At 35.6% G+C, this 13,035-nt stretch overlaps 1 protein-coding gene and 1 pseudogene across 1 annotated transcript; both read left to right on the plus strand.

Annotated features, from left to right (window-relative positions):
* Positions 1-1,299: 1,299 nt before the first annotated feature.
* Positions 1,300-3,616, plus strand: LOC106411311 (annotated as a pseudogene).
* Positions 3,617-9,174: 5,558 nt separating this feature from the next.
* Positions 9,175-12,935, plus strand: LOC106411168 (probable transcriptional regulator SLK1). The gene is made up of 10 exons (XM_013851874.3): positions 9,175-9,435; positions 9,602-10,317; positions 10,418-10,549; positions 10,628-10,676; positions 10,751-10,965; positions 11,052-11,120; positions 11,309-11,409; positions 11,538-11,631; positions 11,717-11,786; positions 11,916-12,935. Exons 2-10 carry the CDS (start codon positions 9,766-9,768, stop codon positions 12,695-12,697), a joined length of 2,064 nt encoding a protein of 687 aa, XP_013707328.2. The 5' UTR covers positions 9,175-9,435; positions 9,602-9,765; the 3' UTR covers positions 12,698-12,935.
* The last annotated feature ends 100 nt before the right edge of the window (positions 12,936-13,035 follow it).

The following is a 13,035-nucleotide window of genomic DNA, read 5'->3' on the forward strand; positions in this document are numbered from 1 at the left end:
AATAAAAAAATTAATTTTATTATATAATAATATATCAGCTATGTAAATAAAAATATAGAAACTAAAGTTTAATATTTTGTAAATTTTTTTTAAGAAAGTAAAATAATAGTTTGGATATGTATATATTTTATGTTTAAAAACATTTAGAAAATACTTAACTTTAGTTTTTATACTTTTATTTACATATCTGATATATTATTATATAATAAAAATAGTTTAAACTATTTAAAATTTTCTCTAACAAAGATGTATGACATCTAAAAAAATCAAGACATAAAATTTATAAATATTTAAATATGTAATGTGAATAATAAATTAAACTTCAAATACAAAATAAACTAAAAGTAAAAGATCATTGTAATAAATTGTCAATAACGAAAATAAACTAACACAAAATCACATCAACTAATTTTGGTTCAGGTGGCATAGTGAAATCTTCATCAAAATCTAAAAATTACAAATATTAAATTGAAAAGAGAAAACCTAACTTTTTTTTTAATCATCACCTAATTTCTTAATTGGAAATTTATAATATAAAACATAATCTAAAAACATAATTAAAAACTAAAAAAAAAAATTAAAGTTATTTATTGGTTCAACCGGTATCGGGTTCCGGGTTTTACTGGGTTTTTACGGGTTTTTGCGGATTTCTAAATATTGTGAAAAACCCAAACTGGATTTTTTTCTGGGTCACCGGGTTTACCGGTTCAACCGCGGATCCGGGTCGGTTTTCAAAACACTGCCTGAAACCCAAAAGAAAAGCATTTTCACGCAGAAACCCGAAAATGTGTTTTTCCGCATAAACCCGAAAATGCGTTTTTCCGCCGAAATCCGGAAAACATGTTTTCCCGCTAAAATAAGAAAATGTGTTTTCCTACCAACACCCGAATTGTATGTTTTGGTCAAAATATCAAAACTAACTTTCTTATCAAAATCCGCAAAATCATCTTTTTTGCAAAAAAAAAAAAAGCAAAATAATTTATTTGAATATTGTAATCAGTTCATTATTAAAAATAAAATCATTAATTTTTAGTCATTTTAAATACTAGTATTCAAATACTATTATGAAATTAAAAAAAACAAATAACTTAACATCCAGATGTTGCATCTGGTTGTATTGTATGGTGTTTTTTTAATGCTGTAATAAGTTGCTAAGCAACATGCAATATCATTACCAAAAAAATAAAATAAAACTTTGTTCGATATAAAAATGTTATGTTTCTACTGGGCTTTTGGTGGAGTGTTTAACAAATCGGCCCATAGCTAACAATTTATACAAATTTGCTTTCATTTCCCAACATTATTTTAAAGTCCGTTGAACTATATAAAAAATATCTGTTTCAAACGTAAAAGTCATATCTCCTAACTACCCTGTTTCATCTCACACAAAATATCTTGAGAGCTTTCAACTAGTTCGTTTTCATCACTTCCACAGGTAAATTGATCTAGGATCTGATGTGTTTACTCTTACGGTTTTTGTTTGTTTGTTTGTTTGTTATTAGTTGAGTCTTTTTAAGAACCTCTTTGCTTGTTATTAGATCTTTGTCCGTTTGAATTCTGATATTAGGTCATTAATTGTCTGGATTTGAGCTCAAATATCTGTAAAAAAAAAAGATTTTGAGTCTTGGTTGATTCAGTCTCAAGCTGTGTTCACGGTCTGCCATAGATGTCGTAGTTAGTGATTATTCACAAAAAAAGTCAACACTTGCAAGTCCGTTTATTGTGATGGCTTATGTATATAGTACATACACTGTGTTGAGTGTTCAGTTTAGGAAGCCTCGTGAACCTCCTTTTATGCTGTGATTGTGTAGTAAAATCATGAAGCCAGTCTTCTGTGGGAACTTTGAGTATGATGCGCGTGAGGGTGATCTTGAGCGGCTCTTCGGGAAACATGGCAAAGTTGATAGGGTCGATATGAAAGCTGGTAAGCTCTTTTATATGTTCTGCCTTTTAAATACATGTTATTTTTTTTTTTATCTTTGTGGTTGACCTCGATGAACAAGCAGTACCATACTCAGCATTTTCTTTGACGCATGATGTTTTGATCTTGGGATTGCCATACTCCCACCAGTCCATGAATGAGACCATAAGAAAATCCATCTCATTGTCCCCCCAAAACGAGTCACTGCAATGGAGAAGGCACTCTGTTGTTCCTTGGCATATTAATTCCATAATGCAAGGTCTGTAACTGCTTCACTGTACAAATAATCTGTCCTACTAGTTAAGTAAAGTCTAATTGTCAGCGACACTCCTTGAGTTTGAGATCATACACAGCTCTCTGCCCGGGAAAACAGTTGGAGGCTGGTAGGACACCAATCCACAAACTGAATGGTTCGTTTTGTCTTCATGGTTGCAACCGCAGCTCTTTGGGAGCAACATACATTAGACTACAAGCCATGTATTTTCGCTGTGTATGTCGCCTGTGGTGAGGCGATAAGGTCCTTGCCAAGCGCCATGGCTGGCGGCAAAAGCGAGCGCTATTTTTGTTCAGGTTTTGCTTTCGAGTACATTGATAACGAAAGGGATGCTGAAGATGCAATCCAAGGCCTTGACCGTATTGAATTTGGGCGTAAAGGACGCAGACTCCGTGTTGAGTGGACAAAGGTAGGACATTGACCTCAGTGATTATTTTCTTTCCAGATTTAGTTATAAAGTTCAACATATAACCTTGATGATTCTGTGTATAATAGGGTGAACGTGGAGGTGATAGAAGATCTGGCGGTGGTGATTCAAGGATATCCTCATCCAGCATGAGACCTTCCAAGGCTCTCTTTGTGATTAACTTCGACGCCGAGAACACAAGGACACGGGATCTAGAGAGACACTTTGAGCCGTATGGCAAAATTGTAAACGTTAGAATCAGGAGAAACTTTGTGTTTGTCCAGTACGAGGAGCACGAGGATGCCACGAGAGCACTGGCTGCTACTAATAACTTGTTAGGTTTTGTTCCTTGTCAAGTTCATTAACCAAATGCTTTCATTACTATCTTCATGTGTTGTTTTCAATTCAGTAAGCTGATGGATAAGGTGATCTCGGTTGGACACAGTCCTGAGAGACGCCCTGAATGGAGAAGGCGGTCACCTAGTCCTTGCAAAGAGAAAAAGAGGAAGCCCTGACTATGGCAGAGGGGGTAGTCCGGTTGCTGCATACAGAAAGGAGCGAACAAGTCCTGGTTATGGGAGAAGACGTAGCCCAAGTCCTCCTTACAAGAGATCAAGGCGTGGCAGTCCGGAGTATGGTGAGAGCCCGAGGAGGAGGGAGAGGAACAGTCGTAGTCCTGACAACAAGAGAAAGACGTTGAAGAAGGAAAGCCCAAGTGGTGAAGTGGAAAGCCCAACTGAAAGGAGGGGGAGATGGAGGCTACAATGGTGCTGAAGCTGTATAGTAGTGATGTAGCGTACATCCTTATTCCTCTATGCTTTGGTTTCCCTTTTGTTTTGTTTTAGATAAACATTAGTTTTCCTTAATAGATTATGATTAAGACTTAGGATAAAAGATTAGATTCTAATCCCTAAGGACTTAGGACTTTTCACCTTGTTATATATAGTGATCTCTTGATTTGTAAAAGACACAACTTGATTATTAAAATTTATAAAACTTAGAATTTTGTGTTAAACAACTCTTGAATCTTTACTTCTGGTATTCTATAAGAATTCAACGGTATTAAAAAGGCTAAGATAACGGATATTCTGAGAATTCAACGTTACCTTCGCATTATCGGTTACTAACGGTATTTCCGCTCCGTCAGGTAGTCAAACTCTGTGTCCTCTTTGGTTTGAATTTTTGTCTTGTTATACATTAACCAACCTCTCGGTTCTCTTTCACTGTCGGATTGAAAACTATGTTTTGTGTGATAAAATGTGCCATGTTGCGGGATTTACTGTTCAAACATGTATACAAATGATTGGTTTCATTATGGTCAAACAGATAATGAGTAAGAACAAGGCTTTTCAGTCAGAGAATTTCCTCCGAATTCGTTGACTGGTGTATCTTCTCTAATTCAACTGCCTCTAGCACTCCTCTTGTCACATTGGGCGTAGACTTCTTCTTTTTGACCTTTTAAGCTGATAACATAATAATTATTGGAATGACACCTTTGTAGTTTTATATCGTTTACTTTTCTCGGACCAGAGGCGATTGAAGAAGAAAAGACTTCAGTTATTGTTTTGTTTTGTGTTTATTGGACCGTGTAATGCTTCTCCGTTGCAGCTTTCGAACGCGACGACAAAGGTAATTAATGCTTCTCCTGTTGCATCAAAGTAGGGAGTACCTCTCATTGACAAACAAAGCAGAATGAGTTAATGAGTTGAATGTGTAAATGAAATTATGTAGGGAGGACCAATGACTCGACTTTGGTCTTTCATGTCTTGAACGACATTCAGACAACGTTCTGATTAGGCGATTGGTCCCAAAAGCCTTTTCTGGAGTTATGTAAGCGAAAATATACCGTGACCTATGTTATATGGAACCAGAAGCTGATAGGTTGCACGGGTACTCCAAGTTGGTGCCGTCTCACGTATCGGGTTCGTCTGGGGGACGGGGACGTCTCGGGTACGCCTAGGAAACGTCCTCAATATGTGTGAGGTGAACCCGGGACGTCAAGACTCATCGGGTACGGGCTTGGTCGGAGAAGGAGACGTTCCAGAAACGTTTCTGCAGAAAATAGACGTATCCATCTGAATTTTTGTGTTATAAGAAGTGTAAAAAATTAAACCATATATGTTTTTAACCTTTAATATGTTTATTCTATTGATTTTGAAAAGATCAAAAGTTGTAATTAAAAAAAAAAAAGTGTCTCTGTCTCTTCGATTCTTCCATTTTCACTTTAGTCTCTTGCACTTTCATCTTTTTTCTTTTTGAAACTCAAGTCTCGACCATATCTCTCTCTGTGATATATCAGCAACAGAACACATACGCACTTTTCTTCCCTTGTCTCTTTGTTGTTTATATCAGAAGCAAACATGTAAGCATTTTCTTTACCTTCTTCTTGTATTCTTATCTTACGAAAATAATTCATATACAATGTTTTTGTGTTTTTTATACAAAGATGTGACTGTCAGTTTATATGTATCATATATTTTTTTAGCTTATTCTGTTGCTGTTTAGTATTTTGATCAAGTGTGTTTTCTGTTGTTTCTGTTGTTGTCTAGTATTTTTATCAAGTGTGTTTGCTATTGTTTCTGTTGATGTCTAGTATTTTGATTAAGTGTGTTTACTGCCGTTAAAACTTATGTTTCAGATTTTAACATTTTGACTTATGGATATTTTTATATTTTCTTATAATATGGTCGTCGTTTCTATGCCTTACCCGTATGTACAAATTTTAAATTTGACGTTTCCCGTCCCCGCTCCCGTCCCAGTTTTCGGTCCCCGTCCCGGTCCCGGGCTGCTTGGAAACAAAATTTTATGGAAATGCAGAAGTAAGATTCGTTTAAAAAAACTTAGGGAGAGAAGGTGTTGAAAGTGTCTACCAAATATATATATATATATATATATAATATCAGAATAATTTTATAAAACTTATGACTTTCTAACAGGTGAACCTCAAAAAGAATAAAATGAATTAAGATGAAAGAAATGAAAAGGAACAAAATAAGAGAAATACTTGTTCATTATTGTTCTGAAAAGAAATAGTTTTACACTATCATTCTTAAATTGAAAAGAATGAGAAAAAAAAAATTCTTTATAAATGGTATCAAATTTAAAGAATTAAGAGAAATTGACTATTTCCACTTATTCTTTTGGTTACCATTTGGACAATAAAAATATGTGCAAAATCTCGTATAAAAAGTTATTGTTCACAAAGATAATTTATAGTATTAGTTTAATATTTATATATTTTTATTCTCTCTATTTTAATACTATTGATTTTTTGGGATAATTTGAAAATGCTCTATTTAGGATTTTAAATTTGAAATATACACCTTATTTTTTTATTTTTGAAAATTACACTTTTTTATACGTGAAAAGACACATTTGTCCTAATTTTTGTTTATAGCTAAAATAAAAATAAATAAAATTTTAAATTATTTATGTCATGAGATAAACACGAGTTAGTAACTGGAAATAACAAACAGATAAATCTTCTGAAATATTCGAAGGTCTAGCTTTACAAAAACAAAATCAGTTTTAACAAAAACTATATAAACAAAAATTATACAAAATACGTTGACGATCTCACTATATAAAAATGATTTTATACAATAATGCAAGAAAATTATTCCTCATACATTCGAACTTTCTAGCATTCCGTGATATACCATTTCGTGTAGTTTAATACATGCTTATCTTTCATTGCATATATGATCATTTTATGATATTCCGTTGTGGATAGCAGCTATTGCATGGTCACATAAAGTATATTATGTGTTTTAGATATTTTAGAGTTATAATTTGGAATGAAAATCAGATTTTGGATTTTGCACAGATATATAATTTGGAATTAAATTGAAGCGAACATGGTTAAGATAGGATTTATAAGATAATGGTGACGGAAAGCAGCCAAGTAGCTAGTCACTACAAGAAAACAGAACTTTAACGACTACAATATTAGTAGCTAGTTGGTCGTAATATAGGCATTACGACCAATTAACTTCAAAAATCGATTGGTCGTTAGAAGCTGGTCGTAATTAATTAATAGAGGCACATTGATCGTAATATTACGACTAGACATATTAGTCGTACACTGGTCGTAACCTTACGACCAATTTACCTCTAATGTCGATGTTTATTAGTTGTAAGGTAACAACCACTTTACATCGACTTTAGATGTTCATCGGTCGTAAATTTGACCAACTTTATTTATTTATTTTTCGAATTTTGTAATTATTTACGAATTTTATATATTAATTAAAATCAAATATTTAAATTTAGTTTGATTTAATTATTTAAAATTTGATAAAATTAAAAGAAAATATCTAACATCCGTAAACATAATAATATCCATAATATAAAACATTCAAAATACAAATTAATTAAAACTGAAAAAAACTAAGCATTAAGGTTTATTTCGTCGAAAAAGTCGGATGATGTGCCGGAGGTAGAAGTTGATGGATCCGGCTGTCCGAGAAAGGTACTCCCGTAAGAAGGGAATGAGCAATCAAATGGCTTCGCGAGGTTCGAGTATATACAGAATTTTGGTGTTAGTCGTAAATGGGTTGTAATATTACAACCAATGAGAGACTAGCGGTCGTAAATGAGATGTAAATTTACGACCAATGGAGGACCAAATAATATTACGACCAATTAGGGACTAAATGATTTTTTTATTTAAGACCAATTAAGGACTAATAAAGAAGAATTAAAATTACGACCAATGTGGGACGAAATCTTTTACGACCAATTAGAGACCAATGTGGAAAGAATTAAGATTAGTCGTAACTGAGTCGTACTTTACGACTAATTAGCTTCGTTTTGTGTTTATATCCTAAAACCGAAACCCCAAACCCCAAACATCATAAGTTTTATACACTTGTAAACCCCAAAGTACAAAGATTTTTTTTTTTAAACTAAGTTCATATATAATTGAGCAAACATGATAATAAGTTATATATTATTTGTAATGCAATACAAAGAGTTTAGTAATATAATAAAACACAAACACTGTAACATAATCAAACTCGATCACTCGTCATCAGAAACATCATCCACTTCATCATTTTCTTCAAATTCATCTTCGTTGGCTTCGTCTGTTGCATCGTCTGGAAGTTCTTCATATCCCTGGTTGTGTGGATCAACAAGTAAGATATCATTTATAGCTTGCTCAGGTACTTCTACTTCATTTACGACATCAGTCAAGACTTGGCCCCAAGGTGTAATTTTTATAGCGGCTAACCAAGATATTCTAGATTGTCTGATCCTCGGGTATGGAATAAAACAAACTTGGTCTGCTTGAGGTGTAGCATTTATATCGACAACTCCAAACTTGCTATACTGAACACCTCTATTGACGGTGAGGTCAAACCAGTCACATTTGAAGAGAATGCATTTCAGCTTCACCAGGCCGGGGAACTCTACTTCGATGATCTCTTGTAAGATTCCATAGAAGTGTAGTGTGAAAAGTATAGCCTCGTGCGAAATACATAGATGTTGTGGTGACCTTAGCGACCGGACCTTGTATCAATTCGTGAAACCATTGAGGATAGAATGAATCATCATAATCAACCTGGATCATCAACATATATATATATATATAAATATATTAACTTCATTAATTATATAATAAATAACATATTTACGTTTGATAACTCAACCACGAATGTGCAACTACGTTTCTCGTAAATTTACGACCACATTACGACTACCTGAAAGTTTGGTCGTAAATGCGAAATTAGTTTACGACCAATTTACGACTAAACCTTTTAGTAGCAAAATTACGTCTAAGTTACGATGGACTTTAACATAGTCGTAAGTTAGACGTAACGTCGAAGTTAATTTACGACTACAAATTTGTAGTCGTAAATGGTAGTCGTTACTCTCACGTTTTTTTGTAGTGAGTGATGAACAAGCCATGAAATATAGATAACATAGTTATTTAATATTTTACATCCTAAAGGTGTTGGTGAAAATTTAGTCAAACTTCATTTTGTCACTGCTTGCCAATAGAACTCAATAATAGTAGCAATAATAGTAGCTAAAGGCTAGCTAAATTGCATGTCATATCTATTAATCTTCTTATTGAAAATGAAAATTTAGCGTGAGGAGTTTAGTAAATATTGTGTAGATATCAGATTTAATAAGATATTGTGTATTAATTTAAATATTAGAAAATTATGATAACAAAAATATATTAAAACAATGGACATCTTAGTCAATTTACATATATAGAAGTGTAATTTTCAAAAAATTTAAATAATGGTGTAGTTTTCAAATTAAAATTTCATGCGAATGTATTTTTCCAAATTTTCCCTTGATTTTTTGATTTTATATAAATTAAAAAGTTAATTTTATATTTCTTAACTCATTTATGACTTTTGATTTTTGAAACAGATGCTAGATTTTAAAATTGGAAGCGTAAACTTGGAACGTATTTTCACAGAGATTATTTTAGAAACATTCTGGAAATGAAATTCCAAAATTTCCATGAGCTATTTATTCCAATTAAGAAGTGGACGTCATATGTGACAAAAGGGCATAAATATAATGTTTATTTTCGTTTGACCAGAAGTATATATTTATAATACGGTTTTCCTTTTTTTTCGTTGGGTTTCTCTTGTGTATGGCCGATATTAGTCGCCCTGCTTTGATTATTATTTTTCCCTCAATACGGCCGTAAAGTTGTTTTAATATACTATATATCTCTTTGTTTACTACCTCAACTGGGTTTCTTCAAAAATTCCTGATTTTGGGATTGGTGCTAGTCCAAGTCCACTCGATTGGAAGTTTCTGGGTTTTGATTTGAGTTGCCGATTTGATTTCAAAGTTTGTTCCTTTTCGGTAAGTTCGTTCACACCACCCCCTTTTCGAGATAGCTACTTCAAGTTTGCTCCTTTCTTAATTAGGGCTAATCAAGTGTAGTAAAGTTTTCGTCTTTCCATCTTCTCCGTTGATTCGATGAAACAATTTGCTTTTGGTCGGTGATTTGGTTTTCTTTTTCCTTCAGGCTTTGAGAATACTCTGGACAGCTCTAAGCAGAAGTGTGATTAGACCATATCCGATTAGGATCAGTTTGGCTTTGTTGTTTGGTTGTAAGAGAACTGTTTCAAGTCTCAATCTTTGTCAATCCTCTGGAGCCCTTCTTTGCTCTGTGTCTGCTTCTCCTGGGGCATGAACAAAGCAACGTTCGCAGGAGCTATAGAATCTAGTTTCTCATTGACTGATGCTCTAACTATGCAGAGGAACGGAGGCATCAATAATCCGCGTATCCCAACATCACCAATGTCCTTCTCGAATAATAACATTAACGTTCCAGGCTCCTTGGTTCTTGATGGGTCTGCTTCAATGCAGCAAGGAGGACAAGGTTCAGTTCCAATGAGGGAAAGCCCAAGTTATTCCCACGTGGACAAGAAGCCCAAGCTAGAGGTTAAGCAAGAGGACATGCTGCAGCAGCAGGTTTTACAGCAGTACATCCAGCGTCAGGACCCGGGGGGAAGGAACCCGCAGCTGCAAGCTTTGCTTCACCAGCAGAGGATGAGGCAACAGCAGCAGATTCTTCAATCCATGTCACCCTCTCAGAGACTCCAACTCCAGCAACAGCAGCAGTTGTTGAGACAGCAGCAAGGCGCTCAGCAGATCCCTCCTAGCGTACGTCCTTTTGAACCTGGCGTCTGTGCAAGGAAACTGATGATGTACTTGTATCATCTACAGCAACGACCTGCTGTAAGCTATATAATCTATGGACATTTTATAGCAATTTCATCACATCTATTCAAGTTCTCTCCTCCCATTACTGATAGTCTGATACCTTTTTTTTTTGTAGGAGAATTGCATTACTTATTGGAGAAAATTCGTGGCTGAGTACTTCTCACCTCGTGCAAAGCAAAGGTTGTGCTTGTCACAGTACGAAAGTGCTGGCCACCATGCGCTTGGCATGGTTTCACAGGCAGCTCCGGTCAGTCTTCTCTTAGCTTTGTAGTCACACGCATGTTTAGTCCGCCTGGACTACTTCTGAATCTCATTTTGTTTGCAGGATATGTGGCAGTGTGATCTTTGTGGCACCAAGTCTGGAAAAGGATTTGGTAAGAGAGTTGCCAGTATTTTTATGTGCCTTCTTACAAATCTGATAATTGTTTTCTATTGTCAAAATCTGCAGAGGCAACGTTCGATGTGCTTGCAAGACTAAATGAAATCAAATTTGCTAGTGGCATCATTGATGAATTCTTATATCTGGACCTTCCACGAGAAAACAGATTTTCCAATGGACTGATGATGTTAGAATATAGAAAAGCAGTTCAGGAAACTGTACATGAGCAGTTTCGTGTTATCCGTGAGGGCCATCTTCGCATCATATTCTCTCAAGATTTGAAGGTATCACGAATATTAAAAGTGAAGAAGAAAAAGCAATCACCAGTGTGCTAGTGCCTAGCTAATCTTTGACTTTGCTTCTTTTCCAGATACTTTCTTGGGAGTTCTGTGCTCGGCGTCATGAAGAGCTTCTCCTCCGCAGACTTATTGCTCCACAGGTCCTATTCTGATGACATACCTATTTATTATGAGCATAAGACTTAACACAAGACGTTTGTGGTCAACTTTGCCCCTTAAATTGTTTGTTGTTAATACACGGTTTCCCTAAATGCAATTTATGTGTTTAGATATGAACACAAAGTATGTAATACTTGGAAAGTGAATTGAAAACTTATTGGTGATGCAGGTGAACCAGTTGCTTCAGGTTGCACTGAAATGCCAGAGCACAATCTCGGAGAGTGGGTCAGAGGGAGTTTCTAAGCAGGATTTACAGTCAAACAGTAACATGTAAGTTGATCCATAACATTTAATTTACCTTTACGATGGTTGATGTAGACTATTATTTTTAGTGTCCATGTTCTAGCATTTTGTTTCTACTGCAATATATCATTGTTGGGTGCCAATTTGTGTCTCAGGGTCTTGGGAGCAGGACGGCAGCTGGCAAAGTTCATGGAATTACAGTCTCTGAATGATCTTGGCTATCCAAAAAGATATATCAGAACTCTACAGGTACTCGTTAAGTTCCTTTCCTAGCTTTTAGTTTTTATATCTGAAGTTTTAAGAAGTCCTAATATGGAGCCATCACGAGTTGCAGATATCTGAAGTTGTCAAGAGCATGAAGGATCTGATGAACTTCACTGGCGAGCAAAAAATCGGCCCTATTGGTAAGTCTACAACATCCATATGAGTCCTGAAACAAGGTTGCCATTCTGGTGTGAAAGCTTCACTTGAGATTTTCTGTTTGATGATTTGAGTTTCTGACTGAATGTAATCGTTTTGATGCTCTTATGCAGAGGGGTTGAAACGGCTTTTTGAACAGACAGCGGCAGTAAAGCTCCAGAGACGGAAAGAGATGGAGCAGTTAGGTAATAGTGGAGCTATAATGAATGCGTCATCTCAAGCTCAGATGGCATTGACACAAGGAACGATGAACGGCCTAACTGGGAACAACAATCACCCTCAAATTGTCGGTCGTGGAGCTATGAATGGCTCAGCTCAAGCCGCAGCAGCTCTGACCAACTACCAGAGCATGCTCATGAGGCAAAATGCTATGAACAACCCAAACTCAAAACAAGAGGGGTTCTCTAGTCAGAGCCAGAGTCCATCTTCCTCGTCTCATCAGAGGCAGAACTTTGCCAAAGGTGGGTTTTCCAGCTCTCCCCAGATGCAACAGCAACAGCAGCAGCAGCGCACCATGAATGGCGCTCCCAACACGCTTCAACAGAATCCTTCTCATCGTTTGCTGCAACCACCACATTCACATGGTAACAATCAGGAGCAGCAGATGCTTCACCAGATGTTGCAGCAGATGTCTGAAAACGGAGCAAATGTGCAACAGCAACAAGCCTTTTCAGGTCAAAGTGGTGGCAATAGTAATGCAGAGAGGAACCCAACTGCCTCTACTTCAAACATCTCAGGAGGAGGAGGCCGTGTTCCAAGCCGCAACAACAGTTTCAAATCAGCTTCAAACAGCAACCTTCATTTAACAGAAGATATACCACCTATTACAGAACTACCTCATGATTTCTCAGCAGACGACTTCTTCAACAACAGCGATATTTATGGCAGCTTGTAAGATCTCAACTCAAACAGAAGCATTGTTACTTTGACATAACATAATGAAGGAGGGTTTGGGCTTTAATTTGGGTCTTTGTATAGAAACCAAAGAAATATTGAGAGAAACTGTTATTTGTTGTAACCTATATAAGGCACTTTAGCATCTTTTTCCCACCTTTTTAAGTGATAGTATGATGAGATCTTAGGCTATGATCTCTGCAAACATTTTTCAAGTGATGTTATTCTTTTCTATGCTTTTTCTTTGATAACAATCTGTTCATAGAAAAGATTGGTAAGTTAGTCATACTTAACTTGTTGCAAATAGTTAAAAACCCTTTGACTTGTTGAAAACATTTA

This window comes from Brassica napus, chromosome C7 (assembly GCF_020379485.1).
Source record: "Brassica napus cultivar Da-Ae chromosome C7, Da-Ae, whole genome shotgun sequence".
Classification (NCBI taxonomy): Eukaryota; Viridiplantae; Streptophyta; class Magnoliopsida; order Brassicales; family Brassicaceae; genus Brassica; species Brassica napus.

Bases quoted from the DNA above. Each gene is read 5' to 3' on its own strand.
- LOC106411168 (XM_013851874.3), top strand. From the start codon at position 9,766: ATGAACAAAGCAACGTTCGCAGGAGCTATAGAATCTAGTTTCTCATTG. The intron at 10,966-11,051 runs GTATCACGAATA...CTTCTTTTCCAG, and splicing joins TATTCTCTCAAGATTTGAAG to ATACTTTCTTGGGAGTTCTG. The intron at 11,410-11,537 runs GTAAGTTGATCC...TTTGTGTCTCAG, and splicing joins TTACAGTCAAACAGTAACAT to GGTCTTGGGAGCAGGACGGC.